Consider the following 16,638-nt stretch of genomic DNA (forward strand, 5'->3'; position numbering starts at 1 on the left):
GATGGAATTCGCGGTATCGGGCCTGTGCTGCTAGTGGCAGCTCTACGATCAGCGCCCCCCGTACAGGATTAATAGGGCAAGCATAAGGAGCTTAGTGCTGGACATACGCTTGGGGGCCGTGGAGGCGTGGTCAGCGAATTCCATGAACAAATGGTACGGACATTGACTTGGTGCCTTGACGAACGTATCAAAGATGGGATATTTGAAAATTTCTGATGCCTGCAAAAAACGATACACACATTAGATGATTAGGAAAAAAATATAACAAAAAATTCGTGCTGTATCGACACTTACCACAGAAATTGAATCGCTAGACACTCGACAGAACGTCATGTGCTTGCCAGTGAGGATGCTCTGCTCGACGCGCCGCGTGAAGAGTGGCTCCGACCACGGTAACTGGTTCAAGTGTGACAGAAAGGTACGATCGTGGAATTCCACAGGATCCGAAATGATCAACTTGTTCAATATCGACTCTTTATATAACACATCCTCTTCTTCAATGATGCTGTACTCTTTTGCGTTCTGCAACGCCTTAATCGCTAGCTGGTTCTGTTCATCGTCCACGTCCCCGCCGGGAGCAAAATTGGGAAAAACGGTCGTCGGCAGCAAATCGAGTATGTTGCCATTGTACAGAAACAGATTCTCTACGTCGGTCATGTTCATCGCGTAAAACTGAAACACACCAAACGTTTCGAAAAACTCCTTCACCGGTGTCATACTGTAGCACCCGGCAAGCTCGATTTTTGGATAATACGTGATGAACGAAAGGCACATTTCCTGTTTGGTTGAATACCCCCCAAGCGTCGGTCGTCGTCGTCCAACCGTCTAAAAATAAAGGTAAAGGAAAGAAAAAGGACACGGCAGGATGAGAAAAATGTAAAATAACCAGTAACAGCGGGTAATGTCACTGTAAAGCAGATTGCATACCTCGTAGGCGCAATCGGTGATTAGATAGTCGCCCGGCAGAATGTTGGTTTCATTTTCCAACTGACGGATCTGCTGGAAGTTGTGATTGTAGTTATCGTCTTCGACGATCCGAGGCAGTTCCTTCCCGTCACGGACGTGCCGCAGCTTCATCTTCCTTCCTGCGACGTGTGAGTGAAGCGCGGCCGACACGATGTTGATGCCCTCCGCTGGAAAGACCGCTCCAGTGCACGATGGACCACAGATACCGACGTTGCGGTACAACTTCTGACCGGGCGGAATCATTTGCGTGTCGGACACGGACACTCCGGATATCATCATAGCGGCATCGTGCTTGCGTACGTGGCGCGTATAATGGATGCGAAAGCCGGAATGGTCGAGCACGCGCTTCGCTCTCGGATTGTCGTAGTGCACTTCTAGCATGTAATATTTAGGGGCTCCCTTATCCCCACCGATTGGGATGCCGATGTGCTCGGGCAGGAACTGGCCCGAAGCACCGATGCCCCAGGTTGCCACCGGTGTGATGCACGAGTCCCAGTCGCGTGGCGTCAGGAGATTGCTATTACAGACCGCGCCGCTGCTCTTTACCCACACGTCCCAGGAGTTCGGGTCCGAACCGGGATAGGAGTTCGTCGAGCACTCGAAAAGCGTCATATGATGCACAAGCGGTTGCTTCGTCGAACTGGGGAGAGAGAAAGAGAAACGGTGGAAAATCAAAACGTGCACTCGCATGACACATATCAGATTGAATTGACCGTTGTCGACGTCCATTTGAAACGCACAAAATTATAACCTAGTTTACGCTGTATGAAAGCATCCTTAATAGCCCTTCTCTTGGTTGAGCCAGGAAGAACTCCTTTACATATCTAATCACACTGCCCTGAGTCCCCTAACCGGTAGATGAAACATCAATCAACGTAGAGATTTTATCTGAATTAAATTGTGCATCCAGTGAAGGATTGCTAATTACTCTCTATTACAGACATGACGGGTTGATTAATTTGAACTCACTTCACTTGGTATACCATTTCCAGCATCAGGGATGGTGAGTGGAGTGAACAACGGCCGAATTATTATGTCTAGGAAAATTATGAAGCTACCGCAATTCACGCGGATGTGACGCATGAAAGAGTTTTTAGATTGGGAACATGCAGCTCGGCTCGATATGATGATGTGTAATTGATTGACCAATCAATCATCACGTGAAATATGATAATTACTGCGTAGTAGATAGGAAAATTGCATCCTAATCATAGAATAGCCATTCACGGTGGATGCTTGATGTTGCATGATTACTGAGTTTTTTTTATTAGACTCACCACCGATAATTCAAAATCATAAGGATCTTAATTAATTTTCACCAACCTCACCGGCGCGAGCATCAAATAAAAAGTTTCTTTTCGAGATTACTGGGCTTTGAAGCAAATAACGTGCTACTTTGTTTTGAACTGTAATTCGAGAGCAGGCATGTTTTGGATACTCGAATGATTCAATCTAACGTCTATTTTTAGCTAATAAACCCATATACGGAAACTGATCGTCAACGAACGAACACCGCGCTCGGGTTTGAGAGACAGCTGCATCTCACAATGCACTCTCCGACAACATTTCACAATTGCATGCAATCAAACGAATCGAACTGGAACGGTTAATGGAATCGAGATGTTCGTAAGGATGGCTACGTACCTTTCCTTCGTCAACAGCGCCTCGTAGCCGATGATGTGGTGCTTCTCGCGCAGCGTTGGTGCTTTCAGGATCTTGCACCAGTACAGCGTGTCCATGCTGGCGTCGATTGAGACGTTCTTCACCGTGACGTCCCACTGGCGCATGTCGTCCCGCTGCTGGGCATCGGTCGGACGTCGGAACATTGGCCCGAGGAAGTGGATCGACCGGGCACCCCGGTTTGCGCTGTGTCCCTTCAGGCTGCCCGCCACCGGGTCGCGGTCACCGTACGACCAGAGAATCTTCATCGTGTCCGCCTGGAAGTACAGAGAGAACGTAGAGGAATCGAATGAATTACGAAACGCGAACGCGGCAAATGGTTCGAAATGTTCAACGGCAATCACCAATGGGTCGGAAACGGAAGCCGCACCATGCCGTCATGCTTTCCGTTTGCTTTGATGGAACTTAAATGAACCTCTTGGGGCGAAACCTTTAACATATCACTCCTCTTGATTTCGTTCATTTTGTGTGAAACTAGCTTCCCAGCCGTACCGAACCAGTTTTATGTTGCATCTAAACAATTTTATGTCTTTGCTACGATCCATGGGCTCTTTTGGAGACACAATTTGTGAACACAAACAGTGGCTTAACTTAAAGGAGATGTGTAACCCGAGCTACAGAACGAACTGACACAGTCTACGCAAATATCTGCTCACTGTCCGTTTGATCCTTGACTGCGACATCACAAAGCACTGTAACCAAACATCCTTTGACCTTTGAGGTCAACCACATTCCACTATTTTTTGTAGGGTTTTTCGTATCCGTCCTCTTGAAAAATTACGGGTGGATTGTCGGACAGGACGGATGCCTGAAGGGATTGACAAACTTGTGGAAATTAGCGAAAGATGAAAAGTTAGCTGGTAAGGAAGATTGTAATGAACGTTTCACAAAAACCAACAGCTCCATTCGAAACCTGCCGACCACTTTACCTCTCCCATTAGCTTTAACTCTTTAGTGTAAAGTCTCTGGATGCATTTGCCATGAATATCCTTCGCATACTGTGCTCTATATCAAGGTGTGCCAATTAGGCTCTGCTTCGGTCGCCTTAAGTGTAAACTACCAGAAGCTGAATGATATTCTCATTTCAACTCTCTGCTTGTCCTTTCTCCGCTTGTCCAGCCAGTTTCTAGTTCTGCGTGTTCTGCGTGCTAATTATCTAACCGACGGTCGTCCAAAGCTACTAAGAAGTAGCATGGTCTCATTGCAACTCTTGGTCTCAGCCTGCATTCCACTTATGCCAGGGAACGGTAGTTCCAAAAGGCTACGCTTATTAGTTTATAAGCTTTGCAGCGACTCCCGAGGTACCCGAGCTCCAGTGGTTCCATTGCAATCGTTTCGGAACTGTGGGATTTTAGAATGCATTGGACGAACTCGGTGCGACTTAGGACTTAGCATGAGAGTACAGATTTCTGGACCCATCTGGTGCTTGCAGGATTCAAGCACACGATGAGATTCTCCCGTGAGAACGGATTTACGCTCGGTTGGCAATGAAACGGAACGTGCTGAAAATGAGGTACGGATGAACTACGGGGAAAAGTGTCTGCTGAAAGTTGGCCCCGAAGTGAGGTACTGCGCCGTTACGATGTGAGCGCCTTAGACACATGTAGGATTGTTTTTAATTAAAAACCTAATGCTAGTTTTGTCAACAGGCATGTAAAGTTAACAATTTATGTTGGGGAATGAGTATACAAGCTGCACGAGTAATCATCATTCTTTAAAGATAAAACTAGATGTGCTACAATTTTTTAGAAGGACGATTTAGATGAGACTTTCATAAAGCTAAAATGAAATTTATTGCCAAAGTTCTTGATCTAATCAACCTGTTGCAGGAATTCGCTTGAACTAACGCGCTCGACTTTAGGGATAAAGCAAATTTATCTAATGGTTTTATTGCTTCACAATTTCAAATAAACCACCGCCGCTAAAACAGGGGCAAAACACGGTAAGTTGGAATTGTGGAGAAACGGGAGCTGGAAAACTTTTAAATTTTTCGACCTGCTTGGCGATCGCCTCCACTCTGCAGAGGATGCGCTCGTTTTCTTTTCGTGCGTTTGTCCTGGAAAGTTTATCATCGGCAACCGTGTGCTATTTTAATTTTCCCTCACCCACGAATGATGGTTTTCTGAGGAAATTCTTATTTTTTTAAAGGCACGAAAGTTTTTTGTTACAAAAATAGCATCCCTTTAGGTGGAAGGGAAAAAGCCTGCGGCAATGATAACGATGAGTTAGAAGTTAGTTGGGAAAATTAACTCCGAATGGAACTCCGAAGTGGTAGCATACTTTGAATAATCAACTGAAAAAACGAACGACAAAACCCCGCAAGCTTAATATCTCCCTAAACGGTGTGTAAGTGTGTGCACAACAATCCAACAAAGCGACACTTTTTTGTTGGATGAACGGCAACGCGTACTGTACACGCTAGAAGGACACTATTCTTTCTTTAATTCCTCGCTAAGCTAACACGGAAGTGTGTTGCGAGCGCATTGTGACAGAAAAGAATGGAATGCAGTGAACAAACGTGTACATTTGAAACAAACGTGAAAGTGTAGGAGTACTGCAACGCCACCAGTACAGAAAAACCGACGCGTACTTGCATTCCCTTTTTCCGCTAGCCTTCGAGTGGGGATAATTATATCCCGAGAGTTTGCACGTTCTTGTCAGATACGACGCCGGTAGTGGAAAAGAATGTTTCCATAGGCTACATCGAGCGGTTGTAGGAGAAGGATAAAAAGTGGCGCGCGAGAAACCCCCATCCTGCAAACGCCAATCGGATTGTGGTGGAATTCGACTTCAGGAATCCCTTATGTGGTTCGTATATCCTTTTACCGAGCAGTGAGCTCAAACAACATTCGTGTTCCGTGCCCGTCTGTGTTCGCACCACTGACGTCAAGGTTCCTTTGGATCCTTTTTTTTTATTTATTTACAGTTTACTCTCCCACGGAGGGATACGAAGTTGTGCGCCCCAGTCGCCAAACAGCGATCGTAAACAACCGCACTTAAACGTTGACGCTCCGGTCACAGGCGTCACGTCCGGTGGGAGTTTCCTGATGGCAAGTAAGACGGACTTAAACGAAAATCCCCAAGGATGCATGAAACATGAAAACAAAAAACCGGGAAAGGCAGCAAATGTGCGATCCATACATGCAGACGGGTTTATGCAATGAGCATTCCGTCGATGCAGCGGAAACTGCATCAAGCATAGTGACCAAGGAGAGGATGAAATCGTCTTACTTCAAGCACGCGTGATTTAGTATAAAGCAGCTTTCAGCACAAGGGGCTATTGTTTAATGAAATTCACACTAGGGTATTCGCGTAAAGTGCATCGTAAAGGGATACTCACGCCGATGATCACATCGTGTGGGTCGCATGTTTCAAGCGCTCGTCGGAAGGTGACGCTGGTGTGCGTCAGGTTCTGGAATCCGCTCTCGACGTGATAATTCTGTGTATCGTCCTGGACCGGCATATGGTGATTGTCCTTGGAACCGTGGCAATCCTGTAGGAAAAAGTGAAATAGATAAAGAAAAGCAAAAAAAAATTATGAAAATGGAATAATCAATCGTAAATTAAAACGATATCAAAACTACCGGGATCGTATGAGGGGCGTGCGTTCATTTCGCGAGGATTTGATTAGATTATTCTCCCAACGGGGATTCCGCGACGCAATCAAAACAGCTCGAATTGAAAGTCGGACTCTGCCAAGCGAAAAAGGATCGGAAAACAAAGCATGCAGTGTAGGCGTACCAGGAAGCGGAATCGTTCCTTGTTTAGTTTCTGAGTTGAGCTACGTCGAATCGAATGTACATATGTGCTCAGCATGATTTCCCGAACACGTCCGTGCAGTGCAAAATTTTTGGGAAGGATCCGAATTAGATAGCCGAAAATTTCCTTCCATTTTCGAATAATCGAAGCGTATCCGACCTGCGTCAATACAGTCTGAGTATGCTCGCGTGGGCAAAAGCGATTGCCTTCCACCTGAGTCATCTGGTGAATCTAAAGGTTTGTCGCGCCATGAAAGGACATAAAACACAGGAATTATGAGGGATATCCGGTGGCTAGAAGGTGGTAAGAGAAGTCAAAGAAAGGATTTCCGAACGAACCACACGGATACGGCCACGATGCTCCGTACCGTAATTAATTAGCAAACCAAATGGGGCCAACCCGCAACAGTTTGGTTTCCGGTAAGCTTTAATTGGACTAATATCTGCCGGCTCACGCTCGAATTATACGCACTGCTGCGTAAACTGGAAGAGCTATGAGCTTCTGATACTCCAGGTGTTTTAATTTGTCATTGCAAGAAAGGAATTTTATTTCAATCTTTCAGGATACAAAAGATGCTTTAAATCGCCTTTAAACAGGCTGGTAATGAATGAAAACCAATGATAACCTGTGGTAGAATAGCAACCAGGAATTGAACCACAAGGAAATACTCTAGCACGTTAAACCAATGACCTTTTAGGTGAGTGTTAAAAAAAGCTCCTTTTCCCCGAAGCGAAACCAACCGAAGCGCCGTAAATGTTTCTGTTTGTTCTTTTTATCGTGGTGCTTCTGGCGGTTTGGCTGTAATTTTCCTCGCCCTTTGCGAACGCCTACAAATTCGATGTTAATTTATGCGGTTCTAAGCAAAAATACAAAAAAAGTTACGCGTCAAGTTCCGCACCGTGGGTCGAATCAAGCGGAAGAAACCACTTCTTAATGACAACGTGCTGGTTCCTGGTGGTGCGGCACATGGCGCCTTTTCGTGACCAAGCCACGTCCCGAAGCACGTTGTACGATTTTCTTCATCCAAAAATTCACTTCACACGCGGCGATTTTCCTATCAAAGGAAAAGGAGGGAAGCGATAAGGAAGGAGCGTAAAGTTTTCCAATAATTGTAGCATCGCGCGTCAGCTTCGCTACCGCTGGTTGAACAATCGTTCCTGCTGTTGTCTTGTATCCTTCTTGGCTAGGGAACTTTTCCCAAGACGCCATGGCTGCTATGGCATGGAGGAATTACCAAGAAATGGTAGCAGCGAATCCGATTTTTCGCTATTGTCAACAAGTTTTTGCACGAGCCAGTCCTTCAGATACTCACGATGGACTTTGTAAAGTTTTAACGATTGAATTGAAACTTTATCACGTTAGAAATGCAGCATAAATTCAATAGTAACGGCAGCATTGAGCAGTGAAATGGATGTGAAATAGTCGTATTTTTGTGTGTTTTTGTCGCTCGAAAAATCACCACTTATTATTACGCCACAAGGTGGCCAGACGTTTCACAAACCACACAGCTACGAAGAACCACAGCACACGATTCATTTCCATATATATCGGAGACCGGGACAAACTTTGGACAGTATTTCGCGCCTGAAGAAAACAAACAAAAAACACACTCAATTCCCGAACAGTGTGTCAGTCGCGTGGTCTGTACGCGCCACTTCCGGTGGGGCGCCAAAATAAAGTTTCGTGTTTGGACACGTGCTTCTACCCGCAAGAGATAACACACCGCAAAGCCTACTCAGTTTCCGTTGGTTTCGTTCGCGTGGTTCTAGCCGCACAGTTTTCGGCCACATTTTTGCTTCCGGAAAACTTTCACGAAGAGCGTTGAGGAACGAAGAAAAAAAACATGAAAGGGAAATAAATTTGTCTGCCGTAAAATATCGCCTCTGATGGGGGTGCGTAACTAGCCTTGCTCCTGGAAAAGCCACAGGTTCGTCCTGTATCGGATCCTGAATGTGCGTGCGTTCGATTTTTATTTGAACGCACGCTCCGGAATTGTGAAGGCATTTTTCATTCCAGCAAAATGTTGTTATTGAAATAGGGAAATGTTCTGCGACGTTCACCTCTGTTTATTGGGTCGTGTTTCACTATTATTGGATCGGGCATTTTATTCTTCATCCATCACGTTCAGAAACCTGAAAGTGTTTCTTAAAGACATGGTCGTATACATCGACTGCTTGATTTTGTGGGTAAAAGTAACCTAACCTGGCGCGATATCGTTTCAACGCTCTATTAAAGCTTTTTTGAAGCTCAAAAAAATAAGATCAACATCCTGAGGTACAGCCACCGAGTCTTGTGTGCATAAGAGGAGGTGAGGAACCACAACCGCAGACTATTTTCGATCGTCAAATATTCATTGGATTATCCACAAGCTCGATGGTTACGGTTCAGAAGCTAAGAATGAAAGAACAAACAAACGCCCTCGGTTGTGGGCGCTCTTTCGCGTCAATAGAAATAAAGAGACACTATCGGGCGTAGATAGCAGGTTTTGGGAGAATATTCCGATCGAGAACATCTCTAGATGACCATGTCGACGACGATGATAATGGTTATTTTTTCATGAAATGGACTAACAGTCAAAAACGCAGATTGCGATTCTCTGCTAAGGATATATGCATTATGAATTATGGGAGTCCGTATGGTGGAGCAGTATTGGATAATATTCACCATATTGCGTGAAGTTTTGTCAGAATATCGAAACTATCAACTTGATTTGATTTTTTACCGATGCAGACATCATCCAATTCGGCCTTTTCGTAATGATAGAAACCCTTCCCAGTATTTATTCGAACATTTGTTGTTGCAGTTGTTCGGTTATTTGCGTGGAGCTATGTTAAAAAAACATAACATACTCCTTGTTGTTTTGAATGTATGGCTGTTGATCAACACATGCTCCGAGATTGAATATTGCCATATTTTCATCATCCACACCTCACTGAACTGGCGTGCTATTGATTTCATTATGCACCATACTAAATTTGTGGCAATAATTGGAAAACCCCAATCAACATCGATCAGGATAATACCCAAGCGCGGAAATTTAATTTTCCGCGGTATCCATTCAATTGCAACTCATACGCATGTTAGCGAGATCAAGCACACATTTAGGCGCAATATTTCGTGATGCAAATGTTTCCAAACCGCATCCGGTATCAGAACAAGGAAAGGAGTAATCACGTGGAAAAATATTGGGAAAGGTATGATAATAAATATTCGATAATGTTTCAGGTGAGTTCTATTGGTTTTATGAAGAGTTTCACGCTTGTAACAAAACTTTCGCCTTGTGTTAAGTTTGGGGAGGTTTAAAATAACATGTGAGTTCAACTAATGTGCGCGCTGTGGAAGCGATAAATTTACCGAACTCAAACGAGCGTTTGATATAAACAAATGATGCGTTTCGCAAAAACAAAACATTCACTTGGTTCTATTTTGCCTCGAATTTACTAGGTCCTGCTTTGAGTGTTCGGGAAAATTTCAGTTGGTTCGTCTTGGGGATGCACTTTTATTTCGCTTTGTGCAACATTACACCCAACTTATGCCACCTAGCAGCTTGTTTGCTTGGGTACCGAGGAAAAACATACATCTGGATAAAATTTCAAGAAGTGCTTTCCGAAGCTCTCCAGAAGGTCACGATAGTTTCAAAAACACAAATTAAGGGAGGGCGCAGGTTCTCGGGAAACATTGGAAAACACTTGCTCACAAATTCGAGCCATCCATTTCCCATTTCCCACTCCAAGCCATTCTCGTTGAGTTTTGGGAGCTTTCCAATCAATCGCCCTTACCCAGTGCCGTCATCTTTTACCGATGAAATCACCCGGAAAGGCGAAGAATGGAAATAAGGAAAGCTCGACGTGGGCTTCTCCACGGCAAAGCGCATTCTGCTGCTGGCATAAATCCCCCAACTTACAATCCGGAACGCACCCAAGAGCACCCCACAACGGTCGTGTACGGTTTCGGGAAGATGGCAAGTTGCTCGCTTAATGGAGATAACTTTCCCGACCGAACCTTCCTCTTTGCCACCTTGAAAGAGCGATTTTCAAGGCGCCACTCCAACGTGACGTTGATTTCGGTAAAGTCACGTGAGTGAGAGCCAAACGTGTTTTAAACAAAATCATCAACTTTGTCCTGCTGGGCAAACGGGCAAGGCAAAATTCGTTTGAATGAAGATAGAAAAAAAAACACAAACTTCTTTGCTTTTTTCGTGCCCACTAGTCCCCGATAGTAAGGGCGCTCGAGATTTATGGTGGTTGGAAAAGTTGGGTGTAAGTTAATTTTGAGTTTCCCAGTTCAAGGTTGCCCCAGAGGTTGACGAAGTGTCCGGAGCACGCCTTTTCATAATTTAATGAAATTTATTGAATCACAATCATAAAATCTCCCCTCGTAATTGATTACCAGATAGGGAACGGTTAATTTTGGCCATCATTAGAGGAAGTCTTTTGGTGAAATATATTCAAGGAATTCCTTCCGTTCGGTCATGAACATGACATTATTTTGAGAGCCCTGAATTTCCTGAACTATATAACTTCGAGTTTTAAGAGTAAATAAAAAGGACATTCAACTTAATATCTGCTTTCCGCTAATTTTAAACGGATTATAACCCAAATCAGTTGCACCATATTTATGGCCAGCGATACGGGCCATGTCACCCAAACTACATCTATTATTTTTATGTCGTGCACATTCCTCCCAGGAAATTAAAAATACATAATCCGATTAGCACGAGCTTTAAAATATGCGGTAGTTTGGGGAACCGTTGTATTTACTTTTTTTTTCTTGAATCATTCAATTCGCCATCCACTGCATTTGCTGTACGAATGATTGGTTGCAACAAAAAAATACTTGGATCCTTTCATGACCGGTTTGGTCTTGGTTTTTGCTCATCCTTTTTGCTTCGGTCAGGCTTGCTGCAATTTTGCTGCAGCAAGATGATTGCCTCGGACGTGCCCAGGTTAATCCGATTGTGGAAGCGTTTGAGGTTTTAAGTTATGCTCGCTTCCCTCGAGTAGGGCAATTAAAAGTTGTACCGAAGTGGAGCTTCGTGCGTGAGGGCACATGATTTGGTCTCCCCGGAAGCGACGGATGAGAGCAAACGAAAACGAACAAAAAAAAATGCATTTGGCCGTCGGATTCGTGTGGATGGAGCAAGTTTTGCACCGGCATTCACCCAAACCATTCATACACGCTCTGGAAAGAGTTCATTCATGGTTGGTCCACACGATCCTGTGGTTGATTGCGGCCATCAATCATAGTTTGTAAAGTGCTTGTATTGTTTTAGCGAAAATATCCACTAAAATTTGCTCTCTATCTTAAGAAATTGATGGTTTTTATGTAGTTGTAATTGATGGAATCATCTTCCTTTTCAAATATTGAATGCCTTAAATTTGATTCGAGTAATTTCAAGCACGCGATAATTGCAAAATGAGAGTGCTCTTAAGTTTTAATATTAGCAAACCAAAGAGTGTCTTGCGAAGTGCAGGCGCAGCCAAAAATTGCTTAGCTTAAATTATCCTTCAAATAAAAAAAGCCCGTTCAAGGTTTCAACTCAAAAGAAAGGAAGCAAAGTCGACGCTTTGCCGACAAATCGCTCAAAATCATTCCTAATTGCATGATTGTTGCGCTGACTTGCCGGCAGAAGAAGGCACAAAATTCGCAACGTAATCAGTGGTCCAGGAAAATGAGCAACTTGCGTGCACCGGAACCTTCCATGTTGCTCAGATGCAGGTGTGCTACCACTAGGCAAAACGGATGGATGTAATAAGTTTTCGGGAGATCTTGATGCAATCAGCAGTTTTCCTACACCTTCCAATTTCCAGTCTGGGTGTTTCGACTTGTGTTCCTTTTTCTCCGGGATAAAAAGGGCAATACGGCGAGAATTGAATGACAAAATCAGTCTCTTTCCCGAACAAGGCGCCAGGAGCGTTAGAGGCCTGTCTCTGCCTCAGTATCGCAGCAACCATTGCTCGGGTTCGTGGAAAATGGCCAACCATCTATAAGCATCATTCGTTTCCCGTTGACTATCAATTTATCGCTATGGAAACGATTTTGTAACCCTCCGATGGGCTGCTGCGGGCCAGCGGGTATGCTATGGTTGGGAAAGTTTTACCAAGAGAGAAAAACAAAATTTCGATAAAATTACGATTGATCATTCGGTTGTGAAGGAGATGGGATGGAGCATGAAACCTAACCGCAAGCCTAACCGAGGATCAACTTATCCGTTTTCGGTCTTGCAGAAAGAGGCGTGCTTGGAAAAAGTTTTGAACAAAATTTTTCATCCTTATACACATCCGTCTGCATGGACTGGTCACAGGAAAAGCCGTTTTCTTATCACAACTACAAACAAACGGACACACACACAAAACCACCCGATAAACTCAAAACTAGCGCTCCAACATCACGGTCCAATGTCGCATGATTAATGTTTTGATGTTTAAACAACATCGCTTCCGTGTTCCCTTTTTTTCAAACCGTGCGCTTTTCCCAAACTCCTTTATTACGAGAAGCAGAATTTTCTGCACAACTTTTGTGTGCGAGGTTTTCTTTGTTTTGCAACCCATAAATTAAATCGCGGTCTCAATCGTTTCCGGTTTCCGTTGGAACAGACGGAAAGTCCCGCAGGAACCACTCCTAGAGATAATGTGGTAGGACGCTACCCGGGCTACATCCGGTTTATTCCTGTCGTGGCATGGAAAAACGTCATATTTACATTATCATTATCATACTTTTGCAGCGCAGGGTTGAATTTTGTACGCAAGAGAAGTAGCTTTCTTCGAGTGCGGATTGCGGTCGGATATTGTGCGTTTGAAGGAGAGCACACCACGAGTGGAAATAACAGGATGACGAATGGCCGGCGTGGAGAGAGAGCGTTTTATTTCATTTTACAGTGATTCATCTTCGAAGCGGGACCAGGACTGTTGCTGGCATTGACCCAGAAATGGAACGGAAAATGGATGGATTGAGCACGGATTCGGTTTTCAGGCAGTCGAGTTTTTCCTCGCGCATTCCAAAACAAACGGAAACAGAGCCTTCATGTTTAAGCATGTTGCGAGAATGTTTATTCAGGCGACTTTTCGACTTAAAATTAGATTAAGACACCGATGTTGATTGGGTAGAATTTATGATTGGTTTGTAGATCGAATGATTTTGCAAAAAAGTTTAAAACAATAAACAATTGCTATAAAATTATGGTCAATTACGCTTCATGAGTACTTCCGCCAGCTTTGCTTTATTCGATTTAGCGTAAAAACTTTTCAGAGCAAATAACAATGGTAACTTTATTTTTCGATCGTTATCGATTTTCTCTTCCATTTTTTCACACCATCATCTGGTAGGATTTTTATCCGGCGGGTCGTATCCTTTGAATCTCTCACGGGCACCCAGATCCTTTTCATGGAAATTGTTATCAGATTACCAAAATGGAGTGCGGGAAATCGTTCTCGCATTGATAGCGAAAAAAAAAATACCCGTAGCAAAACGGAAACAAAACGGATATCTGGAATGTGCCGAAAATGAACTGAAATTGGTTCGTAATTGAATCCTTTACCAGATGGTAGCGTGGATGGACGAAAAAAGAACATCGTACGACGTTGTCGAACTATTACTTTAAAAAAAAGGAAACCCCACGGAATCACAGACGTGTAAAATAGGGGCCGATACAAATTGGAATGCTATCCAATCGAGGTTTTATGAGGATTTACTACTAGCAAATGTGTTTTTGCTGACCTGGCTGATGTTCATTAACGCTGAAAATAAGGCGTTTAAACAAACGCTTTAATAATATATCTAGAGGAATTTTATTTCATGGGCATTGACTCTTCCGAGGAATTTTTATTAAAATTTTTAAAACGAGTTTCAATTTTTTTATACTCATTGATAAGCAGCAGCCTGCAATCGAATTGATGAAATAAGCAGCAAATTGACGAGCATCATTCAATATTAAAACGCAACCATTGCGCTTTGTGTTTATTACTCCCATCCAATTAAAAGAGAACCTCCATCAAAGCAATCAGGAAGCTCAAAACGAGATACATATATCAAAGGTGAGCATTTTGGTTCCGCCTCTCTAATGCCATTTCAACTACAGATACTCGTATTCAATTCCTACCAGGTCCTGATACCATCGGAGGCGCAAATGATGTGCCCAGGAGGCTCCTCGCTTGAGCCCAATCCCCACGGCTGCCATTAAGCGCGCGTCCTGCCAGGGAGGTCCTGTCAGGGATATACGATGGGCGCTTTGAAAAATATTGTTTTTAAAATCCAGCTTACTCACCCTCTATCTATCTACCCTGCCGGGTGACTTCATTTTCGCAAACTTAATGCCTCGGTCTACGTTTTACGCGCGCATACGGACGTGCGTGTGAGTATTCCCTGTGATGCTTTTATTTTCGCGTGTCGAACGTTTTTATGTGTTTGGTTTATGGTGCATTTTCGAGAGAGCAAAAAAAAATCGTTTCTCATCTTCCGTAATGCTTGATGAATCGCGAACGAGAACGGAGAACTGAACTTGTAAGATAGGCAAAAAAAGAAGGACGAAAAAAAACAGCAGAAAAAAAAAACCGAACGAACCACCGTTTCCACTCAACCAAACGCCCATCGTTTTGAACGTTTCCTTCATGTTTCATTTGTTTGTATCCTTTTTTTTTCGAGTCCACTCCGCTTTGCCCGGGGCGTAATGTTTAGCTTCTGGCCGTATGCTGCTGCCGTCGCTGGACGATGATGATGTTGATGGAAGCGGAGCAAACCAATGTGCGTTCTTTGCAGGTGCCAGGTTGCAGGATCACCACAGAGTGCGGTGGCAGTTGGAGTGAAAATAACCTGCCAACAGTTGCTGCCGACGGAACTGCTGCTGCTGGAAGTGGCAGGTTATTATTTTTCTCCCCATACCTTGTGGAAGAAAGATGAACGAAGCAGAAGCGGACGCACTTAAAAAATGGAGCCATGCAGAAATAATGCAGAGAAGCCCCGGCGTGTGCAATTTGGTGATTGTTTCAGCTAAAGATCAATCAAAAAGCACCAATTACAAATATGTGGTCCCTGTGCGCGGGGAGGAGTATTCACCGAGAATGCTTTCGAAGCATGAAAAAGGATTCGTGTTGAGTACAGTGCGTGCCAAACATGCTGCCAAACGACGATATCTAACGCGATATATCGCGCACTTTTTCAGTTTGTCGAACTTCTCTCCACCCTTGCAATCGTATATTGCTTAATTCACGGTTCGTAGCTTTTCAAAGCATTTGTTAAAAATAGATTGAGCCAGCGTTCACTTGCTGACGATTATTCATCGGAAAATATACTCTCTTTTTTGTGTTCACAATTCGCTGGAAATGCAGAAAACAAATACGGGACGTATTTTTGGACGCATAATTGAACGCGCCCAGGAAATTGGAATTGGTTCCTGAGAACAGCTCTGGAATAAGAGGATGAGCTTACAAGAATTAAAAAAAAAAACAATTGAAAAAGAAAGACACACAATATGCAGTAAGGGTAAAACAGAAATACACGTTAAAATGTTTGTTTTAAAGGATAGATTGTTTGATTGTAGAGCAGTGAGGAGCTTTTAATTATCTTCCCAAAAGTTGCTATCCATCATCCAACCGTCGCCGAAGGCCATTCATTGATCATCATCTGCTACACTTGCAGCAGCAGAAGCAAAGGAAAATTGGACATTAAACCACGCAAAAACCGGATGATTCACGCTCCGGGTGTCATTTGAGTACCCAAAGGAAGGCAGAGTGTTGTTGCTGTCGAATGTTGCACTAACAAACCTTCCCAAAAAACATGCCTCTGATGGTCTACCGATCATAAAACGCAGATGCACCGTGTGCGTCCAAAAAACCCTGTCAATTTCCCTCTACAGTATCATCGATCAAACTTTCTGATAACGGTGCTTTCGCGAGAAACCCCAACTGGAGTATCTTTGGTGGGGACTTGGAGGTTTTTCACATCTTGCTTGTTTTACGGCTTGAGGAAATTATTAAAATTTTTTCTCTCTCTCTCTCTCTCTCGCTCGCTCGCTTTATCTCTCTCTCTCTCTGTCACTCGCACTCGTTTCTTCTACCGGTGAAAGTTGGATATCCTTCTAGGTCCATCAAAATGCCTTCTTCCTGGCGAGGAGTTTGAATAACTGGTTGGAGTTGAAGCGAGTCACCGGTGGCAGCGATTCGTTACTCTTTTCGCTGCTTACATTATCATTTTAATTCCACCCTTTTGCCGGCCATGTAAAATATGCGGAAAATTTCG

General features: G+C 43.8%; 1 protein-coding gene across 1 annotated transcript in view; it reads right to left on the bottom strand.

Annotated features, from left to right (window-relative positions):
- Positions 1-48: 48 nt before the first annotated feature.
- The window catches only part of LOC128730101 (MOXD1 homolog 1), a 41,645-nt gene continuing 25,055 nt past the window's right edge, over positions 49-16,638 (bottom strand). The window contains exons 2-6 of the mRNA XM_053823141.1: positions 5,987-6,139; positions 2,611-2,903; positions 928-1,606; positions 295-825; positions 49-219 (exon numbers count right to left, since the gene is read on the bottom strand). Coding sequence (XP_053679116.1) covers positions 49-219; positions 295-825; positions 928-1,606; positions 2,611-2,903; positions 5,987-6,139 — 1,827 coding nt within the window. The remainder of the gene's footprint in view (positions 220-294; positions 826-927; positions 1,607-2,610; positions 2,904-5,986; positions 6,140-16,638) is intronic.

The sequence above is a fragment of the Anopheles nili genome, chromosome 2 (genome assembly GCF_943737925.1).
Source record: "Anopheles nili chromosome 2, idAnoNiliSN_F5_01, whole genome shotgun sequence".
Taxonomy (NCBI): Eukaryota; Metazoa; Arthropoda; class Insecta; order Diptera; family Culicidae; genus Anopheles; species Anopheles nili.